This window comes from Podarcis tiliguerta (assembly GCF_965153285.1).
Source record: "Podarcis tiliguerta genome assembly, chromosome: 3".
Taxonomy (NCBI): Eukaryota; Metazoa; Chordata; class Lepidosauria; order Squamata; family Lacertidae; genus Podarcis; species Podarcis tiliguerta.
The window spans coordinates 59,638,126-59,664,809 of NC_139536.1; the positions used below are offsets into that span (position 1 = coordinate 59,638,126).

At 42.4% G+C, this 26,684-nt stretch overlaps 1 protein-coding gene across 1 annotated transcript in view; it reads right to left on the minus strand.

Annotated features, from left to right (window-relative positions):
• The window catches only part of ARFGEF3 (ARFGEF family member 3), a 73,926-nt gene that overhangs the window by 42,504 nt on the left and 4,738 nt on the right, over window positions 1–26,684 (minus strand). Inside the window, exons 2-4 of the mRNA XM_083434727.1 lie at window positions 24,415–24,466; window positions 12,737–12,818; window positions 10,793–10,924 (exon numbers count right to left, since the gene is read on the minus strand). Coding sequence (XP_083290853.1) covers window positions 10,793–10,924; window positions 12,737–12,818; window positions 24,415–24,466 — 266 coding nt within the window. The remainder of the gene's footprint in view (window positions 1–10,792; window positions 10,925–12,736; window positions 12,819–24,414; window positions 24,467–26,684) is intronic.

Genomic DNA, 26,684 nt, shown 5'->3' on the forward strand with positions numbered 1-26,684 from the left:
GTACCTATTTATCTACTTGCATTGGTGTGCTTTTGAACTGCTAGGTTGGCAGGAGCTGGGACAGATCAACAGGAGCTCACCCCATCGTGTGGATTCGAACTGCCGACCTTCCAATCAGCAAGCCGAAGAGAAAAAAGAGAAAGACTGTGGTTTAGACCACAGTACCACCTGCGTCCCCTTTAAAGTACTTCTGTATGGCCTATAGACTCCACTGTGTTTTTGTTTATAGCCTGCAGGATTGCACAAAAACAGCTTTATAAAATGAATGCAACCCGCCCCCCAATTCCTAGTCCTAACAAAAAGGAAGTAACATGAAGCCCAATTAAATTCTTTCTTCTTCTTCTCAAGTATCACAAATTTTAAGTCCACAAATCTTAATTGTGTTGTTTTACAAACATTTCAGGTTAATTCTTTACAGAGTATTTTGTATACCTATAAATCTGTCCGTCCTTCACTACACTGGAAAGAAGAGATATTATTCAGAAAGGGCAAGGAAGACTAACAGTCTATTATATATTATTGTGAAACATGCAACACACACACACACACACACACACACACACACACAAGCATCTCACAGAAGAAATAACTGCTTGAAAATCTACAAGTGTATTGGTATTTTGCAGCTTTCACAGCTATAACACCAATTCTCCAATAATCTTTTCTCCACATCTATTTGCATGATTACCCCCTTACACACTAAGTGACAAGCATTCCATGTTGCTAAATTAAACAGTCCGCTAGCAAGCAACAGACCCTCACATCAGATGTGCACATCTACGCAAGTGTACAGAGCTGCTTGGGCTTTTCTCCAATCATGTGCTCTAGACCACCCACATTCAGAGGGAGGTGAGTATAATGGCAGCTTCAAAAACCAAATATAATAACACTTCCAATCAAATATGCTGAGAATGAAGGGAGAGAAAACAAGAAAAAAATATCCATGTCCAGTAGAGATGCAGGCAAGGGTCTGTGTATAACAAACATGAAACAATGATGTGTTATTAATACAGGCATATACAGTGGTGCCTCGGGTTACAGGCGTTTCAGGTTACAGATTCCGCTAAGCCAGAAATAGTACCTTGGGTTAAGAACTTTGCTTCAGGATGAGAACAGAAATTGTGCGGCGGCAGTGGGAGGCCCCATTAGCTAAAGTGGTACCTCAGGTTAAGAACAGTTTCAGGTTAAGAACGGACCTCTGGAACGAATTAAGTTCTTAATCTGCGGTACCACTGTAGAAGCAAGGAATAATCAGCATATCTACAACACAGTCATACAACTAGGTAAGAATTAAGGCTATGAAGAATGTGAGATACATTCCTTGGGGTTTTAGCCAGCTCTTGAATTCTGTTGTGAAATTTGCCCATTATACAAGGACTTGCCTGTCTGTAGGTCTTGTGTGTATATATACAGAATTCAAGAGCTGGCTAAAACCCCAAGGAATGATTCTCACATTCTTCATAGCCTATGTATCTCACATTCTTCATAGCCTTCTTACCTACTTGTATGACTGTGTTGTAGATATGCTGATTATTCCTTGCTTCTACAGTGGTACCTCAGATTAAGAACTTAATTCGTTCCAGAGGTCCGTTCTTAACCTGAAACTGTTCTTAACCTGAGGTACCACTTTAGCTAATGGGGCCTCCCACTGCCGCCGCACAATTTCTGTTCTCATCCTGAAGCAAAGATCTTAACCCGAGGTATATTCCCACAGTTTGCTGGGCATTTCAGGTGCTCTTTATAATATTCTCTCAGTCATGGATGGGGAAACACTTATATATTAACAAATTCCCCCATACCTTGCAGAATGTCTAAATGACCCAACCACATGGGCAGAGCTTTGTATCACTCCTGTGGTTGGATCAATTAAATACAACCCCAACTGCATAGGTTCTGCTCCGAGATACCTCAACTGCTCACATATGGCTTCATTAATCTCAGATTTATTTGTTTGTTTTTAAGCAATCAAGACTTCATATGGCATTCACAAATTAAAATCACATCCTGGGTATGTAATGTACATTTGCTTTAAATGAAAATTAGCTGCAGCCCTCTGGCTCATGATCAATACAGTGGCTCAGGAAACACAGTAGGTTCCCCCTCTGATAGGAGCTTCAAAGCAGCTATGAATAAGATAAGATGACCAATGCAAATCAAAGTTATTAATAGGTAGGCTCTGAAGAGGTCCTGAACTGTAAAGAGCTAAGGGACAGGGAGACCAAAAGCAAGTACGGTAGTGGGAAGAAACCTGAGGGACAGGTTGACAGAAATATTGACTGAAGAAAAGGCGCAATAGACAAGAGACAAGTAACTGAGGCATGAATGAGCTAATCAAGGCAGGACTCTGAAGATGAGCAGTGCTGAAAATCTATGGCATGAGAGAGAGAGAGAGAGAGAGAGAGAGAGAGAGAGAGAGGCAGGATTACCACAGTAATTGGGATAAAATAGATAATACCCTGAAAAGCAAGAACCTGAAGAAATAATGGATGGATGTAGACATGAAGCTGAAGAAAGTAACATATGCCTTTGGACAGCTGTGAGTCCAGAATGACTCCTGGGCTGCACACCTGGTCTTTCAGGGGCACAGTTACCCTGTTCAGGACCAGGGAGTCCCCCACACCTGCCCGCTTCCTATCCCCCAAGAACAGTACTTCTGTCTTGTCAGGATTCAACCTCAATCTGTTAGCCACCATCCATCCACCAACCAACCGCCTCCAGACACTCACACAGGACCTTCATCGCCCTCACTAGTTCTGATTTGAAGGAGAGGTGGAGCCAAGATATGTTCAGGGCCAATATATGCTTCTGTCTGCAACATGAAATACAGTGTTACCTCCGGTTACAAACGGGATCTGTTCCAGAGGCCCGGCCATATCCCGAAAACTTCGTAACTGGAGGTGCTCTTCTGTGCATGTGTGCACAGTGAGACCCGGAAGTATACACTTCCGGGTTTGCCGTGGCCGTAACCCGAAGATTCTGTAATCTGAAGGTTACGCAACACGAGGTACCACTGTCTAGGGTTTCACCAACAGTATCAGCTTACTACACTTACAAGTGATTGCTGATCCATGGCCATTTGATGCACCTTTGGGGGCAATTAATTTGGTATGTATTTTTTATTGTTTATATGCAGGCTTGTCATTACAATTTCTGTATTGCAACTGAATGTAATGGAATTTATTTTACATTATTGCCAGCTGATGAAGACTTATCATTGAAACAGTTCATTATTCTGGAAGAACTGTACTGTTTGCGCTGTGCTTGGAGCACCCTATTGCTACATTTGGAGCACCCATCATCTCATGTTTACAGGATATTGACTTTGCAAAGGCATTCTGTCTCCATCTTAGTGATCTTTAATAGTGACTTATCACTCCTTCCATCCTGTTCATGGAACATTGAATTGTTGTTTATTAGTTTGTGACTTCATGCACATTTTGTATATCTTCTGTTTATGTATTTTGACACAGTATAGTGTTATAAAAATATTGTCAGAATATTATTAGCCAACGTGTTGCTCGTTGTTTAGAGTGCAACATGGAATATTTCAGCTATTTGCCCATTTTCATGTTTTCTGTAGGCCTCAATAGACTGCTTCCATTGAGCTTTTTGCAGATAAATAAATAACCTAAATAATATTGACCAGAGTCTGGGAGACAATAAAAGTTAGTTATTGTTGTCTCCAATTGTTGAAATAAAACCCAATAGTCTGGTTCAAGTGATTTTTTGTGTGTGCCCCATGAACAAAACAAGGGCAAAAACATTCATTATTCTGGATGTGTTGTATAAGCATGGCATGTTTAATTACGAAGATGATGAACATAGTGGTTTCCCATTAATCAGTGGAACTGTAAAAAGGTTCTGCTGCCACTAGAAACTATTATTCAGAGTGATCAACGCTTCAAACGTCCGGGCAAAGTCTTATATCAGGAGTGGAATAACCAAGTATGTGACATGATGTACATTCTCTAAATAAAGCCTTCATTAATTTGCTGTGCTAAGACAGACAACTCCAACTAAAAAGTCAGTTGATATGCAACAACATAATGAAGCAAGGAGAATCATTTAACAGAGTTCTTTAATGGCTCTGGTAGTAGATTTGGCATTCAGGGTTAGGACAATACAAGGAATGTAGGAACTATAGAAGGCAGAAAAACAATGGGATTTTTTCTTTCAAGTAAGTATATACAGGATTGCCATCTGTGAGCCTCTTTTATAATTGTTTCTTAACATTAAACATTGGTGGTGGAGGAATTGGGGGGGGGGGCGACAAGTGTCTCAGCTTCTGCAAGCCACCACTGGATACAATCCAGGAAGGTTCAACTTTAATAGATTGCTCTATTTAGCACCAGTCATACCCTATGGACAGGATGATCTGATATTGCCTAACAGCCTACTTTTTACTGAAGTTTAATATGACAGGTCAGTGTAACCTCAAGACCAGAATAAAATGTAACTATACAAGGTGAGTAATTTAAAATATATCGAATATGTATATATTTTAGATTTCAGTCTTACTCATAATCACTTAGAAGTCTGTTTCAGTGAGACTTAAACAAGCCTAGGAGGTTCAGGTCTTGTTATTTCACACACAAAATTGAATCTATGGAAAGACTTGGGGAAGGGTGACCACAACTAGAGCATCAGTTTCCTGTTTGATAAGTTACATATTTACTATTCATTAAAAGGAGATGGCAAGTTCCCTAAAGGAAGCACCACAAAAACAAATGCTCACTGGGAAAAAGTATATTCCGCCACTCAGTTGGGTAAACACTAAACTGAACAGGTGGCAATACAGATATCAACAGTCCTTCTTTAATCCCTTCCTACGTGTGTTCTTTTAGCAACACAAAAGGCTTCTGTTTGTTTCCATTCCTGCATGACATGCCACACAGACCTGCTAAATTTATGAAGATTAGTTTTTCTAGAGTCAGAGTGAAAAACAAGGATCAAAGTCTATTAATATTGTGAGAAATATTCATACCACCAATCCTGGTGTTCTTTATCACTTTAATTAACAGTAAAGGGGGGGGGGGGGAGACAGCCTCATAAATACTAGAAAAGGTCACTACTGACAGTAGTTCAGGGAACTAGCTGAGCAGGGATTAATTAGTTGTTTCCAGCTCTCGCTTTTCTTTGCACACAGCAGCTCTCTCAGCAGTTTCATATTTCCTAGGACAGTCTGCCCCTACTGGGTGCCCTGCAAATGTATTGGGATACAACTCCCATCAGTCCCCAGCTGCGTGGCCAGTGCTTAACTCTCCAGTGATAGGGGTTGAAGTCCAGAACATTGGGAGACCACTAGCTTAGGGTTTGAGGAATGAAGCCGTTAGCTACATCAGTGAAAGCAGACACCCAATATTCCATTCAAATCTACCTGTAAAGTGCAGGTAACCTCTCTGTGCCTCCTGTAATCTTCTCCTGCACTGCTAAAGGGTTCACATTTGGGGATGACTCTTTTCCCCCCCTTCACTGTCTGCAACCAGAACCACAGAAATTTAGTGGTTTTTATCGGCATGGAGATAAAAGTGAGGGAGAAAGCTAAATTATTGCATGTCAAGCAGTATCTAGGTAAAGGTAAAGGGGCCCCTGACCATTAGGTCCAGTCGTGGCCGACTTTGGGGTTGCGGCGCTCATCTCGCTTTATTGGCTGAGGGAGCCGGCATACAGCTTCCGGGTCATGTGGCCAGCATGACTAAGCCGCTTCTGGCGAACCAGAGCAGAGCATGGAAACGCCGCTTAGCTTCCCGCCAGAGCGATACCTATTTATCTACTTGCACTTTGACGTGCTTTCGAACTGCTAGGTTGCAGGAGCAGGGACCAAGCAATGGGAGCTCATCCCATTGCGGGGATTCGAACCGCCGACCTTCTGATCAGCAAGTCCTAGGCTCTGTGGTTTAACCCACAGCGCCACCCGCGTCCCAAGCAATATCTAGGGCTCCATTAAAAAAAAATTGGCAATGCTAATATAACTAAAGTTTTTTCTTCCAAATAGTGACTTGTAGATCTACCCACACAAGTGTTGCTCATTTCCTGTGGCAGGCATTCGGAAGAACACAGAGTATCTGGATTGGGCTGAATTAGATGCAGGAGACTGAGAATCTCTCAGAAACCCCATTGAGAATATGCTTCCACTATTCAGGGTATTGAAGCAGCTCCTTTCCTTAGCAGCCAACATGACAGACCTTTACTTTCAAATTGAAATATGAAAGTAAAGGTGTATATTTGTTACAAAGTATGCTAAGAATTTGGTAAATGTTCCCATTCACATCTGAATAGTGAGAATCCCAGATGAATTGTGCTAATGTCAGCATTACTATGCCCTCATTTGTCAGACATTCACTAGAGAATGTTGACAACCTCATTTAGGAGACTGTCAACGTTCCCTAGTATATCTCTGAGTTATTGGTCATTCACAAAATTCACCAGTTCCAGTGCTGATGTAATCCTTATTCTATTAAAGATCATTGGGAGAAGAACAGGAGAAATTCATCTGTGAGATGGATGGGAGAGTTATTAAGCGTGCATGATTCTATTCTTAAATGTACTGTATTTTTCCGTGTATAAGATAATGTTTTTTGCTTTAAAACAGGCTTCTTCAACCTTGGCCCTCCAGATGTTTTGAGACTACAATTCCCATCATCCCTGACCACTTGTCCTGCTAGCTAGGGATCATGGGAGTTGTAGGCCCAAAACATCTGGAGGGCCGAGGTTGTGGAAGCCTGCTTTAAAATGTAAGTAAAAAATTGGGGTCATCTTATTCATGGATTGTGAATGCACAGTGGCTCTGACCCTGGTGTGTGTGGCCTGGGCTTGGGTTTGGACTCTGGTGTGGGTGGCCCGGTTTCTGGTTCGGGCTCTGGCTCAGGCCCGACTTCTTAATTTTGGGTTCGAAAAAAGAGGGGTCATCTTATACATGAGGGTGTCTTATACATGGAAAAATATGCTAGTTTGTGATCAGGAATATGAAATTTAGACTGTGCATTAGTGAAATAGCAGCTTATCTATCACAGATTTTGGAAAGTTGTTTATTTGTCTGTTCACTAGGCATTTGGACATCTCTTAGGATATCAAAACTAAATTTTGCACGATAGTTCCAAAGACCAAGGAGGAGACATAAATGTGGGTACAACTGGATGCCATTTGAAATCAAGATGGTGAACCAGACCTTTCAAAACTGCACTGATTTTAACCACTGATTTCAAAATTGCATTACTTTATTTTTGGTATAGTTTCTTATAATTCCTGAGCAACGCCGGGTACAAGGGTACTAGTAGATTAAATGGGAGTTGGACAATAATTAGTGATGGGGGTAATGTAATAGGTATTTTTTATCAGTGCAAAGTGTGAACAACAAGTCTATTGGGTGCAGAAAGTGTTTGGTATTTCCTGACATCTTTATAGATGCTTTAGAATCTTACAAAACCAAGTCAGAGAGACATTTCCAAAGTTTGTTCTGCTATGAGGTGACAAATAGTAGTTGCATCATTCAGATTAGTAAACAAGGATGCTTGGCCTTAGCAGAAGATCAGATAGCACCCGCATAGCTGACCTGACTAAATTTGGTGCTGTTCTTGTCAAGATGGCACATGTTCTTGCGGACAAAGCAGAAAAATCCCATTGCACCAAAAGAAAAATGCAAAAACAAAACCCCAAACACCACCCACTTTGAAAGCATTTAGTACAAATAGCAGTGAAGACTTTTAGAGTCTACAGCCTAATTCTAACATATGTCCTTCAAAAAAACAAAACAAAACACACACACACACACACTTAAAAAAATTCATGAAAAGAAATTCAATCTGTGCAATTCCAAACAGGATTCTGGAAGTTTGCCATAGAGTGTACCTATGCATTTTCATGTCTTATTCATCCTTCATGCATTGAAGGGTGGGATATAAATTCAAAAAATAAATGGATAAATTCTGAAGTTGTAATGGCTGACAGTGCTTAATAAAATATAACAGGTCTCACAGGAGTTACCTAGGTTTTAGACAGTTTACATTCCTTTAGGATTAGGGATTTCCTTATACAATGGTACCTCGGGTTAAGAACTGGTCCGTTCTGGAGGTCCGTTCTTAACCTGAAACTGTTCTTAACCTGAAGTACCACTTTAGCTAATGGGGCCTGCTGCTGCCGCTGCACCGCCAGAGCACAATTTCTGTTCCCATCCTGAGGTAAAGTTCTTAACCCGAGATACTATTCTGGGTTAGAGGAGTCTGTAACATGAAGCGTCTGTAACCCGAGGTACCACTGTACATTAAATAGATAATGTACCAGCCTAAGAACCTGCATGTATCCCCACTTCCTAGGAAACATCCTCCTGTCCAAGGCTGCAGCCTGGAACAGTAGCCTTGTTCAAGGCTCATATTGGAGAGAATGTTTTGGGATAGAAAAAGAAGGGAAAAGGATACCTTTCCCAGCCTCTCTCTGCCTCCTGGAATTTGCTAAATAATACTAAAGCATTTAGGTTTGGGTCTGGCTGCTAGACCATCACTGCAGATGGTGATGGTCACTGCAGATGGTGACAGCAGTCACGAAATTAAAAGACGCCTGCTCCTTGGGAGAAAGGCGATGGCAAACCTAGACAGCATCTTAAAAAGCAGAGACATCACCTTACCAACAAAGGTCCAAATAGTTAAAGCCATGGATTTCCCAGTAGTGATGTATGGAAGTGAGAGCTGGACCATCAAGAAGGCTGATCGCCGAAGAATTGATGCTTTTGAATTATGGTGCTGGAGGAGACTCTTGAGAGTCCCATGGACTGCAAGAAGATCAAACGTATCCATTCTTAAGGAAATCAGCCCCGAGTGCTCACTGAAAGGACAGATCATGAAGCTGAGGCTCCAATACTTTGGCCACCTCATGAGAAGAGAAGACTCCCTGGAAAAGACCCTGATGTTGGGAAAGATTGAGGGCACAAGAAGAAGGGGACGACAGAGGACAAGATGGTTGGACAGTGTTCTCGAAGCTACAAACATGAGTCTGACCAAACTGCAGGAAGCAGTGGAAGACAGGAGTGCCTGGCGTGCTCTGGTCCATGGGGTCACGAAGAGTCGGACACGACTAAACAACTAAACAACAACAACAACTGGCTGCTAGTCGTGATCTTAAGCTTGTTATTGCTATGGGTGTTGGGTGTAAGTTCCTCACCCCCGTCACAAAACATCACTGTAGAATGCCATGAGGTTGTTTTCTGTTTCTGCATTCAGCAGGCCCTTGCAGTCACTGTGTATGGGGTCCTAGGTTCTAAATATCCCTTTGCTTTTCCATTTACAAAATAACACTCTTCCACAAACACAGGGAATCACCTCAGTTTGCATAAACCACCTTATTTTTAGCTGGCCCCATTTCACTTCCCAACAGATGACTGAGGTATTGTGTATTACAGGGAATTATATGTTGGATCCTTAAATTGGCCAAATCTGTTACTAAAACTAGATAGATTAAAATAATGGAAATCTGTCTCTTTTCCCTTAGGCTCCTGCCACCACGCCTTTCACCATAACAGTATGAACTAAAACAAGGAACAACAGTACTTTGTTACCCTATATAAATATGCAAGGGTTAAATATTATTCCAAATGAACAGACTTAAAAAGAATCACATTGATACCCTATTAGGTTCTTTTCATAACCTTGTGTATAAAGAGCTCCCCTGTATAACTCCTGTGATGAAACAGTGATAGATTTAAAACTGAGAAATAAATTTCAACAGGCTAAGGAATACTCATTTTCAGCACTCACTTTCATACACACCCTTTTCTTATACACCCCAAAGCTGAAAAATCATCTGTCTTCACACTACTTCTCACCAGTCAGGCATATCTTTTCCAGGAAGGAACTGACATGACAAAAGTCAGTTGGAACAAGGATCTAATGGCATCCCCTCATCTCCTGTGCACAAGGCTGCTTGCCAGGGAAGCACTCCTCCTGATTTCATTCTCAGCAATTAAAGTGTGTATAGTTCTAGGAACAGCAGTGTGCATTAAATATACAAAGGATTTACAAGTCTCACACTTCAGTTCTGGCACTAGAGTATTTTGAGCACAAAGGGGTTTTAAAGCTTCCCAGAAAAAAACACACCACAATGTTAACCTTTCCCCCCGCCCCACAGGTTCACATCTCTTATACCACCAGCCCTTACATAAACAGTATATGTGGCCTCCTTTATCACACAGTGCAATGCTTAATAGCAGCCAGCGTGGTAGGGGTGGGGCCCACTCACCCAAACTCCAGTTTGTTCCTGCTGCTTACTGGGAGATGGAAGAGAAAAGGCAAAGTGGTGAGCTGCAAGCACACTTGCAGAGCCAATCTGGTGCTCCTGATGGTGTGTTTGCACTCTGTCAACCTCACTACTTCCCCTGATAAGCTGCAGCGTGGCAGCCGACTGGAGGTCAGCTGAACGGTGGCACCCCACCATGCCATCTGCTACTGGTAATGTTGTTTGCTAAAGACACCTGCTTTTTACATTAGGCATAAAAATGCAAAACTCTTTGCATGCCATTGTTTCTAGCTACCAGGGGACTCAAAGGATTTTCTGTCTCAACAGTGTGGTCACAATTTAAATCTTCTGTCATAAATGTCATGTTGACACACTGATGCCCTATGAATCCAGACTTCAGTTGGGAAAGCAGAGTTCAACTTGCAACAAAAATATGAGAGCTGGTTTCGTACCATGACGTAAGAAATGTTACTAAGGATTCAGAGAAGCTCCAGAGAGCTGCAGAGTTGAGTCAGTCAGGAAGTCTCCTCTGCAGCCACGTAAGTACTGACGTCTGAAAAATACTAACCTTCATAACTTCTACCTGCAGGTCTTCGTTGAGGGAAGGAGTCACTCTGACTGCATTCAGCATTTGATTAAGCAACTGCTTGTCATCAGAGTCTGTCTCCATGGTTACAAATCTCTCATCAGACAGTAGCTTCTGCAAAGAGAGAATGGGACTGCTTAATCACAGGGATTCTTGATTTGCTTGATACATAATGCTGGTATAATAATCACATTACCCCCCAAAATACCTTATTCTGTTTTTTATATTTAAAAATGTATACCCCATTTTTCACCATGCAGTTCTCAAAGCAGCTTACAGCAATGAAATACATAATATACAAAATTTAAAGCTTAAAGTAAATCTCAAAAATCCTCAGAATTTTAAAATGTCAGAAAATAATGTAAAGCATCAGCGATGCATTCAAGGTCCAAAGGCCTCCTGCAATCAAGTGATTTTTGACCAGGCATTTAAGACTCAGTAGGGATGGTGTCTGTGGTGAGGCAGTTCCATAGAGTTGGGCCCACAACAGCCAAGGCACAACTCCTAACTGATATAACTCATGCTTCTGGCCTATGGGAAACCACCAATAGTGCTCCCCTAGATGATCTCAGTGATCAACTTTGAGTGCACTGGGTAATGCAGTCCTTCTGGACCTAAGTTATTCAGGGCTTTATACACTAGTGCAGGGTTTCTCTAGCTGTTGTTGGACCATCATTCCTAGCTAGCAGGCCCAGTGGTCAGGGATGATGGGAATTGTAGTGAAAACAGCTGGAGACCCAAGTTTGAGAAATCCTGCACTAGTATAAGAACCTTGAACTTGGCCCAGTGGCAGACGGAAAGCCAGTGTAGCTGTTTTAACATTTGTGTAATGTGTTGGCAGAAGTCTGTTCCTGCCACAGCATTCTGTGCTAGCACTATCTGAAACTTCTGGACCAGACCCAAGGGCAGTCCCACATTAAGCACATTGCAATAATCCAGTCCTGAAGTTACCAATGCAGTTGAACCTTGGTTTTCAAACGTAATCTATTCCGGAAGACCATTCGACTTCCGAAATGTTTTAAAACCAAGGCACAAAGGGCGGTCTGCAAATTTACAGAGAAAATTGATAAAAATACAGTGGTACCTCAGCGGAAGCCATTTGACTTTCAAGGCACATTAAAAAACGGAAGCATTTACTTCTGGGTTTTTGGTGTTCGAGTTTCGAAACATTTCTCAATGGAGACATTCAAAAACAGAGGTACCACTGTACATGAACTGCCGCAGTCAGGCTAACCCTGTCCAGGAATGGCTATAACATGTGTACCAGCTAAAGCTGATAACAGGCACTCCTAGCCACAGATGTCACCTGTGCCTCAAGTGACAATGATGGTCCATTGCATACCCCCAAACTAGATATCTGCTCCTTCAGAGGGAGCACAACCCCATCCAGGGGAAACAACTGACCAAGAACCATCAGCTCCAAGAACCACCCACTCATAAGGCCCCTGTCTTCCCAGAGTTCAGACTCAGCTGACAGGCCCTCATCCTGTCCACCACTACATCCGTGCCTGGGCCCCATTCTTTCACAACTTCTCCTGAATCAGATGTAATGGAGAAACAGAGATGGATATCATCAGCATACTGATGACATCCTGCACTAAAACTCCTAATGATCACTCCCAGTGTTGAATAGCATTGGGGACAAAACAGTGCCCTGTGGAACCCCACAGCATGGCCTGAGGAGATATTTAGAGATCAATGTGTAGAAACATCTGGCTTTTGCACAGTTGAATTGTAGAAACAATTGAGTCCATCTGTTGCCCACTCATGACTGCTATGTGGCCCCCAAACGATTGCCAGTGAGAGAATGTGGCCTTCAAGCTGAAAGAGATTCCCCACCCCTGCCTTAGCAACTAAAATGTCAGCAGGGCACCATCCATCTCCATCAAACACATCCGACTGCGGCAGAACCTCATTGCCATATACCTGCATCCCTGCTAGAGCATGCTGGGCCAGCTTCACGTTCTTGCTTTCCAAAGCAAGCTGGAGTGGAAGGAGGCACTTCTCCCTGATGGCCAAAGAAAAATAAACTTTGTTTAGGACTATGCATTCAGAAAGCCTACATTGTAACTTTTGAATTTGGCTCTTGAAAGGCAATTCAGAAGCATATGTTACATTTAGTCTTCTTTGATGCAAACATTCATCATAGTACGTAATAAAAGAAGCAATTGCAGGTTCCTTCCAGGTGTCCTGTTCATTGAACATCCATGATATGTGATCCCTTTGACAATGCTATTTGTCCCGGCAAAAGTTTTGGGGTGGTCATACCGCTTCATTTGCTGTCTGTGCATATCCTGTAACGTCCTGTTGAAATCCTGTAACTTTTCAAAGCACAAATCACTACCATTTATCTGTCGTCTGGCAATCAGCCAGACTTCCACATTTTCAGTAGAAGAGGAAGCAGACATACTGTATTCCATTACAACTGAGCCAGTGAGTGCTTTATTACTGAAAGCCAGCTCTGCCTTTTATGGCTCACTGCATAGCAACTGTGTATTTCAGCAAAATGCCCACCATCTCTTTCCCTACCTGTTGCCCTCCAGACATTTTGGATTGCAATTCCTATCAGCCCCAGCCAGCACGGCCAATGGTCAGGGGAAGAAGGGAGCTGCAGTCCGAGAGATCTGGAGAGGACCAGGCTGACAAAGGCTGATCTACAGCCGTATCCTTTTAACTGATAAAAATCAGATTTCTTTTTTTAAAAATAAAACCTCAGAAGCAACAAAACGGATTAAAAACCAGGACTGATTCAATTAGTGACCTCCCTGTTCTTGAGAAAAGCATTTAGCTAAAGCTCTGATTAATGCTAATGGACCATCTATATTCCCATCACAACAGTTAACAAAATGAGCTGTCATTTCCTGTCCCTCTCAGTGATTTTATATATTTTACCATCAGAAGTCACTTGGCCAATTAGATTGCTTAGTTGGCTTAGAATTGCAGAGCTTTAATTTTAACACTGTAAATTGACTGCATGTTGCTGCAGTTGAGAGCCTATGATTTCAGAGTGGGCCATTCCTTCCTCTACCATGACCCTCCTTCAAGCTTCTACTTTGCCTTAGAAGCAAAGGGATTGCTGACTGAGGATGATTAGTGAGTCTGTGGGGTTTTTTTTTAAGCAAAAGCATCCTATGCATCCAAGTATAAGACTGCTCTAAATATTTGTTGTGCATAGGATCCTTGCTACCTTCTTTCCTAAACCTGTAACACTGTGAACATGTTTGGAATTAAGGGGGTAAGGCAGCAAGGGAGTCAATTGCAGCAAACAAAATGTGTGGAGCTGCCCTAATTATTCATAAGGTTCACTGTTTGGGCTGAGAACAGACAAGAACCTACAGGATGGCGGTGAAATTAGAGAAACCTATGGACCAAGGTATTCACATTCCAATTATGGTGAGCTAGAAAGAAAGAAATGTGATGAGGAAACCATCTTCCATTATTAAAATGAGCGAAACAGTGCAGATCCTATTGGCTGGCTCTTTATGATTAGGAAAGAAACTGCTTGCCTCACCCTCCTTTGGTGTCTTCCTCAAATAGCTTTTGCACAGTGTGAACAGAGAAGCTATAATTCAGGGGGGGGGGGGGGTCCTGCCTGAAACTGAAGGAGTTATTAAAATGTAAATGCCATCAATGCAAATCAGTGACCTTTCCCACGTTCCATTTTGGGAATTGGCTGAGCTGCCTTTTTCTTGTTTCCAGGTCTGAGATGCTGTCACTATGGACAGCAGTGACATGACAGGCCAACTAAAATCTAGAACACTAGCAAGGTCAAAGAAACACAGTCGCTGGCTGTGAGAAGCCGATAGTAAAATGGAAGTTCAACTACTTCATTCTGGCAGTAAAAGACTTCAAATGTGAAGAGAATGGAAATGGCTCATTAATTCAAGCTCTGAATTAAAATTGAGATGGAAATGAGAATTGGCACAAATTGAATCTTTTTTTCTTACAACATCTGTAGAACGTTAACAAACCCAATTGTCCTCAAAGGCTGATAGAGGAGATGGAGAAAGTTTACAACCCAACACACTTTGGTTATTTCCATATGACCTGTTTTTTCAGCATTCATTCTGATTTGTTTGCAGGGAGGTTAGACATTCCTGCATCTAGCACACACAACCCCACATTTCCCAATGTGTTTCCCCATGAATTTGCTTATCGCAAAAGGTCTGATGTGGAAAGTTGCGCAAGAGCTCCAAATAAACTTTGATTTTGCAACATGCATTTGTTGGTTTGTGACTCAATTCCACCACAAAGCACCAATGATCTGGAAATGCCCTTTGTAACTTTTGGTCCTTCACATCAGATGTAAGGGACTGACAGCACAACAGTTAGTGTATCCTTACCCTTTGTGCTTTTAACCTGTCCATCCCTTTTCAAGATGAAGAGCAACAGCTCCTATCTCTATAGGGAATTGGGGGGGGGGCACTGCTATTTATACCTTTTCTTGTTTTTATAGCTGACAAGGCAGGCATTATAGCACAGACAAATGCAAGGATGTCATCTTTACATAGAAAAGGTGGGACACTGGTGCTAGGGAGTAACTGAAGTCTTGCCAGTTTGTTTGCAGAATTTCTTAAAAAGAAATGATGTCTACGTGATTACTTGTGTGGCAGAGTGGTGGTGGAGTAACAGTCTGTAAAGAATTAAACATTGAATAATAGTAATATCATCATCTTATTAAAGGTCACAGTCATGGGACAGTTCCATTGTCCCCACCAATAAGCATATGGTGAAAATTCTCAATTGGGGCATGCCGTGTGGAGCTAAAAATATAAAGCAAAGGCACAAAATATGGCTGGGAATATGAAGTACTGTTATGAGTGTAACCTTGAAGAAAAGTTAAATACAGGGCTCTAAAATATTTCTGCTGACCAAGTCAAAAGTTGTAGTTGCCCCATCTTTCAAGTCTCTCATCCCGCAACTTGGAGGGAGTCTGTACCATTGGGAGCTGCTGCCACGAAGTGCACTGAGCGCCCTGAGGCAGCAACTTCCAATCCTCTCTGCACCTTGCGTTTGCCGACAGAGAGGTGGAGGGAAAGTGTTCACTGTACACCCCACCCCTGCCTTTTCTGCTCCACAGCAGGAAGAGTAAAAAGCCAGTTTCACCTGCCTTGGCAGAAACTCTTTGGACAGCTTGGTCAAAACTTAGAAATAATACCCAGACTTCTTCCTAAGTCTGGGGAAGTTGCAGGGACCACAGAGCAATTGCTGAGACAACCCCTCCCCCCACCTCGGCAGAGTTGCCAGAGTTATAGTACCACCTTTGCCAAAGCAAGGAGGTTTGTTGAAACCTGGTCAGATATTTTCAGGTTTTGACCAACATACCTCTTTGAATTATTCAGAAGTAACAGAGATGTTGCTGTGGAAGTTCTAGAGCTATTTTTAAAAAGCTATATAGAAAATAAACAGTCTTTTTCTAGAAAGCATTCACAACCTGGTGTGTGATGTGTGTCATGGGAATTCACGCTTCCTTATCTCTTACTTCAGGGAGAAGCCAGCAAATTAATTAGGCTGTGCTGTGTGTACCTGGACACAGCTGTCGTTTGTCTCCAGAAATAATGGAAAATTTGGGTAGTCAGGGAGATATTATGTTCAAATAAATGCCACACAGCACAGTTCATCCTTTGCTTTCTCACTGAGGTGTAAGGCAAGCAGTCAAGATTTGGGCCTGGCTAAGAATTGTGTATCAGTCAACACCCGGCAGGCCCTTCACAAAATTGCTTATTGATATAAATTTTTTTTAAAAAAAAATTGTTGTGGTATCAAATCCTGGGAGTTTATATATGCCATATTAACCACCTGGGGCTTGCCATGAAAACATATTTGTGATTAGCTTGCTATCATTTCCACCTCGAATTTAATAGGCTATATTTAGACCTAACAGCAAATGTTGCTCAGGTGTTGCTACTAGCAACCTAGAATAGATAAAAACTCAAGGACGATGGTGGGGGAAATCATGATTTTTTTTCCTAGGGTGGGATTACATCAGAGCTGCTATGACAGGCATAACTGTTTTTGTGTTGACAGCAAACATGAATAAACTATAGGCAGTTATAAGTAGCATAGCCCAAAGCAAGTAAAATCATTCTTATTATAGGCTAAGGGAAATAGCTCCCTTAGAAGGGCCATTGCTCATTTACAGTTGAACTAATTGTATCCATCTTTATTTCATTCTTCAACGGAATCATTTAGATAAACACAGAATCCACATAGCATTATCAAGAAGAATGGGTGTTAAAAACACAGTGTTCTTTCTCAAGAACAGATGAACAATGGGAGGGGGATGATAAAAATAGCAACAATGCTATGTTGTGGGATATGCTAGAAAGACGAACTGGCCTTGAAACATAACACTGGTCAACAACAAATTTGTTGTCTGCGTTTTTTCAGTTGATTTAGGACAAATCTGATGCGCTGAATCCAAAAATCACATTGGTTTTGCTCAATCAGGTCAAGTTTTTGAGCTATGGCCACATGTCATTTTTTTACGTTTTTGTTCACATGTACGCTTGTGTGGAGCAATTTAGAAGAAGTTGGTGGGGGTAAAATGCCATGTCGAATAATTGTTTTGATTGGAAATGATTATTTTAACGACAAGAAGTATTCAGGTCCGATAGTTCTGGGTGATTATGTCGAAAAGGGATCAGTTGTTGAAGGACATGAAGAAGAAGTAGTGGTTCTTGAAGATGATGCTCCACATCCATTTTCCCAAAAGGAGTTGAATGATCTAGTTCACGACCTCAGCTTGTCAAAGGACTCTGCCGAACTGTTGGCATCCAGATTGAAGGAAAAAAAACCTCCTCTCTGACAGTGCTCACAGCAGCTTCTTCCACAACAGGCATCAAGAGTACCTCCGTTTTTTCTCGGAAGAGAAGGACTTGGTGTACTGTGCAGATATTGCGCAGCTTCTGCTCAAGCTTGGAGTGCCACAGTACGAACCCAAAGATTAGAGACTGTTCATGACAGTAGCAAGCGATCACTGAAATGTGTTCTGCTACACAACGGCAACCAGTTTGCCTCTATACCCCTGGCTCACTCGACTACACTGAAGGAGAACTATGAAGCGGTGAAGTATGTGCTGGAGAAAATTGGTTATGATCAGCATAAGTGGTTTGTGTTGACCTGAAGATGGTGAACTTTTTGTTGGGACAACAGTCTGGCTTCACCAAGTACCCATGTTTTCTGTGCATGTGGGATAGTAGGGACCATCTCAGCATTACACGAAGAAGGACTGGCCTGTGCGGGAGGAATTGGTGCCTTGCAGAGAAAGGAACGTCATCAACGACCCTCTGGTGGACAGAGACCGAATACTCTTCCCACTGCTGCACATCAAGCTTGGCTTAATCAAGCAGTTCACCAAGGCTCTGGACAAGGATGGTGACTGCTTCACTTACTTGTGCCAGGCTTTTCCAGGATTGACCATGGAGAAGTTGAAAGCTGGCATCTTTGACGGTCCTCAGATCCGTCAGCTCATCAGAGATCCAGAGTTCGGAAACTCAATGAACGAAGTGGAACTGGAAGCATGGAAGGCATTTGTTCTGGTAGTGAAGAACTCTCTTGGCAACAATAAGGCCAGAAACTACGCAGAACTTGTCAACAACATGCTGACTGCTTTCAGAAACCTGGGCTGCAACATGAGTGTCAAGATGCACTACCTATTTTCACATATGAACCGGTTTCCTGAGAACCTGGGTTCAATGAGTGATCAGCAGGGGAAGAGATTCCATCAGGACATGAAAGAGATGGAGACCAGGTATCAGGGTCGCTGAGACACAGTCATGATGGCTGACTACTGTTGGACTCTGAAGAGAGACCTCCCTGCCACTGAGCATTCCAGGAGTTCCAAGAAACGGAAGTTCAAGCCCTGAAGTTTGAAAAATGGTGAAGCAACATGCAATTTACGTGTACTTACCTTTATCAATGCCCACCATTCAGTTTACAGTAATCAATGTTTCTATCAGGTAATCAATATATGTTGTTGGAAAAACATTTTTTTCTCTTAAAAACATATTTAGGATGATATGTATTGACAAAAATCAGCTGATAATGCCACAAAAATGTAATCGATTTTGTCACAAGATGTGATTTTTTTCAAATCAACATAGCACAAAAACCTGACCTGATGGAGAGAAACGGATGCCATTTTCTGATTCAGCAGTGCAAAAATACCCTAAATCAGTTGTAGAAATCTAGACAACATTCAAAAAGTAAAAAATTGTTGCCCAGGGATTCTCAAAGGGTTTAGAAGTACAAAGAACAAACATTTTTGTGGCATTTTAAAGGCAAACAGATTTACTGTCAGATGTGTGAAGTGGTTTCTGAACTTCAGGAATATAGGTATGTACATTAATGGTGATGATGGGGGAACTATAAACAGTGATGTCAGAAGGAAACAAAATGCAGACAAATGCAGACAGTGATAATTGCATCATTACCAGTGGTCATTCATAAAAATACAGTAGTTGGTAGCACAGGCATTCTGACATTAACACACACAGTGTGATAAAAACCCATTGTACTGATTAAATCTGCAAGTTAGAGCACTTGCACCATTTGCGGTATTGAAATTCGGCTGTTTCACATCCCTTTGAAGCTCCTTTGTTAAAATATGGCTACTTTATAGCCAGTTACGAAGTGTCCTTTACATAGAGGCCTATCTCTTTGTGCTACATAGAACACAGAAGGCCATTCTTGGCAGATATGTCGCTCCAGTAGATGAAAAGGTGAATGAACTCCTCACGTTGTGTATGATACAGAGACATGGTTGGCACCTGGGTCTGCCGCAGGTCTGATCCCCAAATCTGTACCTCTGTTGCATTACCTGCTATTCTTGGTGAGCAGATGGGGCTGCCTGTAAGCAAACACAGGCCAGCCCCCAATGTGAAAAGGAAATATACTTGTCCACAATGGGCTGGAGATTCTTCATGACAGGTTTGAGTGGTTTTACCTGTCAGCAGAGGCGCCATGTACAGAGGGCCAGGGACAATATTTTCAAGGAGGAGGCCAGTCTGGCGATCCTCAAAAGGATGCACCAGGATGAAGATGCTTGGCCCTGCCGTGTCCTTCTGAAGATCCCTGGGGACGCGGCACAGCGAAGAGTGTTCACCGCGTGCCAGAGAACCCTCCTGGAAGGTTCACTGGCAATCTCTGCCAGTGACACGAAGGGTGAAGCATCTTCACCCCTCACATCCTTTTCACATATGTAAGGCTGCTTGTGGTGCGTGGGTGGGTGGGCAGAGTAGGCCTAACTGGGTTGGGGGGTAGCATTGCACGTGTGATGTCATGCACATGTGACGGGCCCCTCTAATGTTGGGCACTGCCTGGCAGCTGGAACTGACAACTAGTGTCAGCCTGTCACTTTCTCTTCTACTTCTGTCCACAGTAGATTGACAAAGTCAGGAACCATCTCTTGTGGGTCAGTGGTGCAGCCTGATATAATTTGTTTTAGGTGCAAGTCTCTTTTTGATGATGCAATTGTATAACAGGGCTTCACCATAGACAACAGTTTTAAGGATGTGTTATAAGCGTGTAAGAAACCTGACTTACCTCTTTTTTATCTTTCCCTTTTCTTAAATGGATACATTTCACTTCATTATTATAAATCAGTGCTGGGGCTTCATTCACAATTCTCCTTCCATGCTTGCTTGGCCAAATGTGCTACTGACAATTTAGGGCATCCAGCAATTACTGGAGTTCCTTTTGGCACTTTCAGGCTCTTTTCCTGGACATCCACAGGCATTCTCAGGGCCAAACTACACATTTCATTAACAATAACCTAAGCAGAACCTGCCATTTTACATTCTTGATAAAAAGCTGCAGAGAAACTCAATCTGGACTGGGACAATGACATGTGGCAGAACAGCCCCATTTCCCACATTACGTTTTACCATTTCACTCCGCCCCGCAAACAATGATTTCCAACTGAAGGTACTACAACAGCTTGGGATGTGATTTAGGGCAGGAAAAAGGAGCATATATTTATAAGCACTCCACATCATCAAGAGCTATGCATGCAAGGTAAAGGGACCCCTGACAGTTAAGTCCAGTCACGAACGACTCTGGGGTTGCAGCGCTCATCTCGCTTTACAGGCCGAGGGAGCCGACTTTTGTCTGCTTCCACAGACAGCTTTTCCGGGTCATGTGGCCAGTATGACTAAGCCACTTCTGGCGAAGCCAGAGCAGCGCACGGAAACGCCGTTTACCTTCCCACTGGAGCGATACCTATTTATCTACTTGCACTGTGTGCTTTCGAACTGCTAGGCTGGCAGGAGCTGGGACCAAACAATGGGAACTCACCCTGTCACACGGATTCGAACCGCCAACCTTCCGATCGGCAAGTCCAAGCGGCACAGTGGTTTAAACCACAGCACCATTTGTAAAAGTCAGGTGGTTTACTAATCAGTCCTTCATGTTCTTCCATCACATGGAAGAAACTAATGAAAAAGGAGCATGCCTCAGGTGGATCTATGTGCTCAGAAAAGCAGGTCACTCTTCACTGTTTTATTTAGTAGGGTTTCATTGTTTTATTCTTACTAGCTCCAACCAGAAGCGGATGGTGGGGTGGCAGTGCTTACCTGACCAGTTGGCTGTGTTACTGGGAAGTAGAAGGGGAGGACAAAGGAGGAAGCAAGGTGTTAACCAACTGGTGAGGGCACCAAATTAGTTCCACCAATGCACTTGAACCACACTGACCATACCACTGCCTCCCCCTCTGCCTCCTGGTAGAGCAGTGATGTGGTCAGCCAGAGGTCAGGTGAGCACCAATGCCCGGCCCTGCCATCCATTACTGATTCCAAAACAAGATGCACTTTCTTGGTTTCTACACATTCTAGTAACATTAGTGGGGAAATCCAGTGTCTTGGAAAAGTAAAGAATTTTATTTCATGCAGCTGATTCCAACAGTATTCAAAATGGACAGAAATCCATTCACTAGAACCCAAAAAGCAAATGCACCTTGTTTAATGTGGCAGGGAAATAAGCCAATAAGAAAGGATCTCGCTTGCAAACTGGGGTTGGATCAGAGGAGGTTTTAGGGCAGGGCAACCATTGCAGTTGCACTGGGCGCTGTGCTGCTAGGGGTGTCAAAACAATGCTGTAGAACAGAGTGCTCTAGAGGCAGGGGGTGCCGAATTTTAGCACCACTGAAATTTGAGAGCCCAAAGTCTTCCACTGGTTGGATACAGTTAGTTTATAAACACAGACTAATAACCAACTCTGTAGTAAAATGCTATTCTCTGTCCTTCACTTGGCTCAGTTGTTCTACCCCAGTTTAATCATTCCCTTTAACACCATGCAGTAACAGCTTGTCAGCACACAGCAACTTCTAGATGGTGTCACCAAGTAGTGCAGGATGGCAAAGAATCATTAACATCAGGGAGAATAAACAAGGCTCACCTTTACTATCTGCTAATGCTGCTGGACCATATGCAGTGCTTGATTGTGAAAGAGTTTATACAATATACATTCATTTTTTCCCCTGAGGCAACAATGAACCATGTCAGCAAACTCAATAATCCATAACAAAAGTAATACAAAACTTTGGTCTTAAGCCAGATGCAGTGACACAAGACCTCACAATGTTATCTGCTTCATATGTGCAATGGAACAAATGCCAGATGGCCAGCAAACCCACTGGCATCAATAGCAATTATCAAGCTAACCCTCTGTGAATGAGGGGTGGTCTGCAGAGTAAATCAGTTTTTTCCTGCTTACTTAAGACTCCCAGACAAAGCTGATGGAAAATAAATCAGATGGGAGAAGGAAGAAGTGATGAAATCAACACTACTCATGTGCTGAAGGTTATTAAGCTATACTCTGGGCTCAAAACTTCCTAAACAGAGATACCTTAGTTGTAGAATTCAACAGAACTACCCACTATGACCCCCTTTATGGAAAACTTTCAGTAAGACAATTCTTAGTTCTAGATTTAAGAAAATCTGGTTTTACAGGGTTTGCCAGAGTTCCATTGTGCAATATCAAGTAGTGATGAAACTTCTCCCAAAGGACAGGATAAAATTTCCTTCCGTTCAGTTCTACTTTCATCAATAAGTTTATTGTATTATCCAAAAGACAATGACAATTTCATAACAGTTTGCTGAACTATGAACCATTATAAAAAAACAAACACTAATAGTATAAAACAAGCATCAGTGATAAGGAGAAAGAGAAGCCAGAAAAACAGTCAGCTAGAAGTCTTGTAGTTTCCTTTCATAGGGCAAAACATGCTTTCAGAAACTATTATTCATATTTTTATTTGATCGCTGGATATTTTCAGGCAATATCTTTTGATGAAATAACATTTACTGAACATTAGAAAGCAATCAGTTCAAGTCTAGAGGTACAAGTTTTAAATGAATACAGAAAGCTTTTTAGGCAGCAAAATTTAGACAGACTAATTATCCAAACTGAGTATATCACTATTTGGCAAGATTTCACTAGTAAAAAGCAGTGTAACTGCAGATGAATTTCCCTCCTCTGTTGACTGAAGAAAATGAACTGAAACCATGGCAGAAAATAATCAGAATGGAAAAAGGAGCCAAAAACCTATGAGTTTTGCAAAATCCTAAAGAGAATCCGAGTCTATCATTACATAATCTTAACCTAAGTTACCTCACCAATGGTATTCAGTAGAAAGATGGATTATTATAGATAGCAAAGCCAAGTGAAAGATATGTTTTGATGGGGGTCCCCAACATGGTGTCTGTGAGACCTGCTGGGGCAGAGCTCCAGGCCAAATTGGAATGGCGGAATAGTCTAAGCTTCTCTAACTCTTCTCCATGTCTCCTTAGGCCCTCCTACTATTTTGATTGGCCAGCAGACTTGGAAAAGAGGGGAACAGTTCTCTCTGCTGCTGGCATCCAATTAGAATTGGGCATTTTTCTCTGCTGGTAGCACCCAGGTAGAATATTAGAGGAGAGGGAACAGTTTCAATTGGACATCACCAGTAGATGGAAGAGACGAAACAGTTCATGTTTGACTTCAAGAAGAGGAGATAGCCAACATTAGCTGAGCCTATGTCTCAGTGCAAAAGGGAAAGGGAGGGAGGGAGGAAGGAAGGAAGGAAGGAAGGAAGGAAGGAAGGAAGGAAGAAGGGAGGGGAGGCATTCAAGACTCTTCTTTTAAAACAACTTTCATCCCCCTTGTATTTAAAGTAAAAGTGATGTTGGGGGTGGGTGTTTTTGGAAAGCACCTGGTCCTGGGAGCCCTTAATTCTGGCAGTGCCTCTAAGTTTATCAGCATTAATACCATTCAGCTGCATGAGCTGTATCTTTAGTAAGATGAAAAGGTCTTGTTGCTGATAGTTCTGGTAGAAATTGAACCCTGGTAGACAACTGCCTATACAATCATATTTTCAACCAAAATGGACAACATTGCTTTCTTGGAACTGGACCATTTTCTGAACACTACAAATTTGTAAAAATAACTTGTAAGTGATAAATAGAAAATGATAGATGACACCCCTAGTATGGCTTGCTTACAGCATGCTGCAGGTTTTCTATCGTAGTGTTTTTACTCTGGTTTCAACAAAAAGCAAGTCTCAAGCTCTGCAGCCGCTTCATGTATCTTTGTTGACATCTATAACCAAGGCAGTATACATTTCCTACCTTAGCTGATATGGAGGGATCTTCGTAGCAGCCTCTGGGGATTCTAACATTTCTGTATAGAGAAGGGAGAAGAATCATTATAGAGGGCAATGAAGGCATACTGTCCAACTTTTTCAAGCCCTAACCTGGGACATGTGTCTTCCAGGAAGTGCTTTTTCAGGGCAAGATCTTGTGTGATGCCCCAAAACATGCAATTTTGGGTGTTGGCTGAGATTTTGGGTTGCGGCTCAGGGCAAGAGTGCAGCACCCAAAATAGAAGAAGAAGAAGAGTTTGGATTTGATATCCCGCCTTTCACTCCCTTTAAGGAGTCTCAAAGCAGCTAGCATTCTCCTTTCCCTTCCTCCCCCACAACAAACACTCTGTGAGGTGAGGGGGGCTGAGAGACTTCAAGGAAGTGTGACTGGCCCAAGGTCACCCAGCAGCTGCATGTGGAGGAGCGGAGACGCGAACCCGGTTCCCCAGATTACAAGACTACCGCTCTCGACCACTACACCACACTGGCTCTCAATAGGCACCGAGATCTTGCATGAAAATACATGTTCATTTCTTCCAGGGCATTTGGGAGGTATGTGGGGGCTGATAGCACTGGTATACTTCAACATAAATTGCCTGCATGCTCTGCTTCTTGTACGAATTTCATTTAAACTGGCTGATCAAGTTGTGACTATGTGTAGACATAATTGTTACAGATGCAACGGTCAAACATCATTCACATGCAGCTCACTCAATTGTTGTAGAAGGAACATAACTGCCCAGGAAGCAACTTTTTTTTTTTAAGTTTCTCTTGAGAAAGACAAGAGACAAACAGCTTGTACTTCTGACCATGAAGGGAACAAACCTGCTTAATGCTTGGCAAGGTCTAGGACAGGGGTTGCCAACCTTTTCTTGTGCTTGTAAGCACATTCTTGTGCTTGTGAGCACTTTTCTTGTGCTTGTGAGCACATTCATATTTTTGAGTGAGAGTTGTGGTTGCCACCTTTCTGGTCATTTTTCTCCCTCAGTTCTGCTCCTCATGGAGAGAGACAGTATGCACACAAATACTTCGTTTTTTTCCAAATGATCTGAGTAAAAGTAGGATTTGACAGAATTAATCTGAGCCTTGAGAAGCACATAGAACTAAAGGAGGAAGTGAGAAAGAATGGTGGGCTTTTAACTTCCTCCTTCAGCTCCACGCACAGGCAACTCCTATTTAAGATGTGACAGATATTTATTTTTCTTTTATTCTGTTAGATGGATGTACCACTCTTCATCACAAGACAGGTGTATGATTGCTCACATGCACACAGCACCAGACCCAGAAGTGACCTGGAAAGATGTCACTGAAACATCACTAAAAGAGTGAAATGGGGACAGGGGTGGAATGGGGCCTTTGCAGGCTTTTTCCACTTCATGTGCTTTCACTCAAGGGCACAATGACCGCATAAATGGAGGGTTGCCTGTACTTTACAAGGGAGAAAAAGGTAACCACCCACCACCACCTTATGACCAAGCAGGCAGTGGTTGGTGGAGCTCAGAGGCTTTGTGGGTGCCAGAGAAAGACCTCAAGGGGCACCATTTTGCTCTTAGATGCCACACTGGAGACCCCTGGTCTAGGAGATAAATGCCTTCCTGCCTCCATGTTATTTGGAATGACAGAATTTTCAAACCATCTTAAAGCTCATGTGTTAGGCAGAAACTATTGGAATGGTAAGGGGCTGTAGTTCAGTGACAGGGCACATGATCTGTATGCAGAGGGACCCTTCTTCTTTGGCATCTTCAGGCAGGGCTGGAAAAGATGCTTGCCTGAAAACCCTGGAGTGTCACTGTCAGTCAGCATAGACAATACAGTGTTAGATGGACCAACAGACTGACTCAATGTAAGGCATTTTCCTAGGCATTCTGCACATTTAAGAAGCACAGTATTGCAGAAATCCAATTGTATTTATTTATTTATTTATTTGCTAAAATTTAAGTGGAGCATATGCAATTTGATAAGGCTACAAAAATATCTACTTATGACCCTGAGTCAAATAGCCTTCAAACACCCTGTCATGGTCTTGTCTATTCCTTTTTACTGCATGCTTAAAAGCAACGTAGCAATTCTGCTTTAGTGCTTGTGAGTTTCAAACTGGGAGATGTTAGTTATTGCAGATTAAATAAAGCAGGATGGCAGGACATGATATGGAGCACTGTGGCATAGATAGATGTATTTGAAAGTATATAGTTGGGGTGGGAAACCATTGTAAAGGTAAAGGTACCCCTGCCCGTACGGGCCAGTCTTGACAAACTC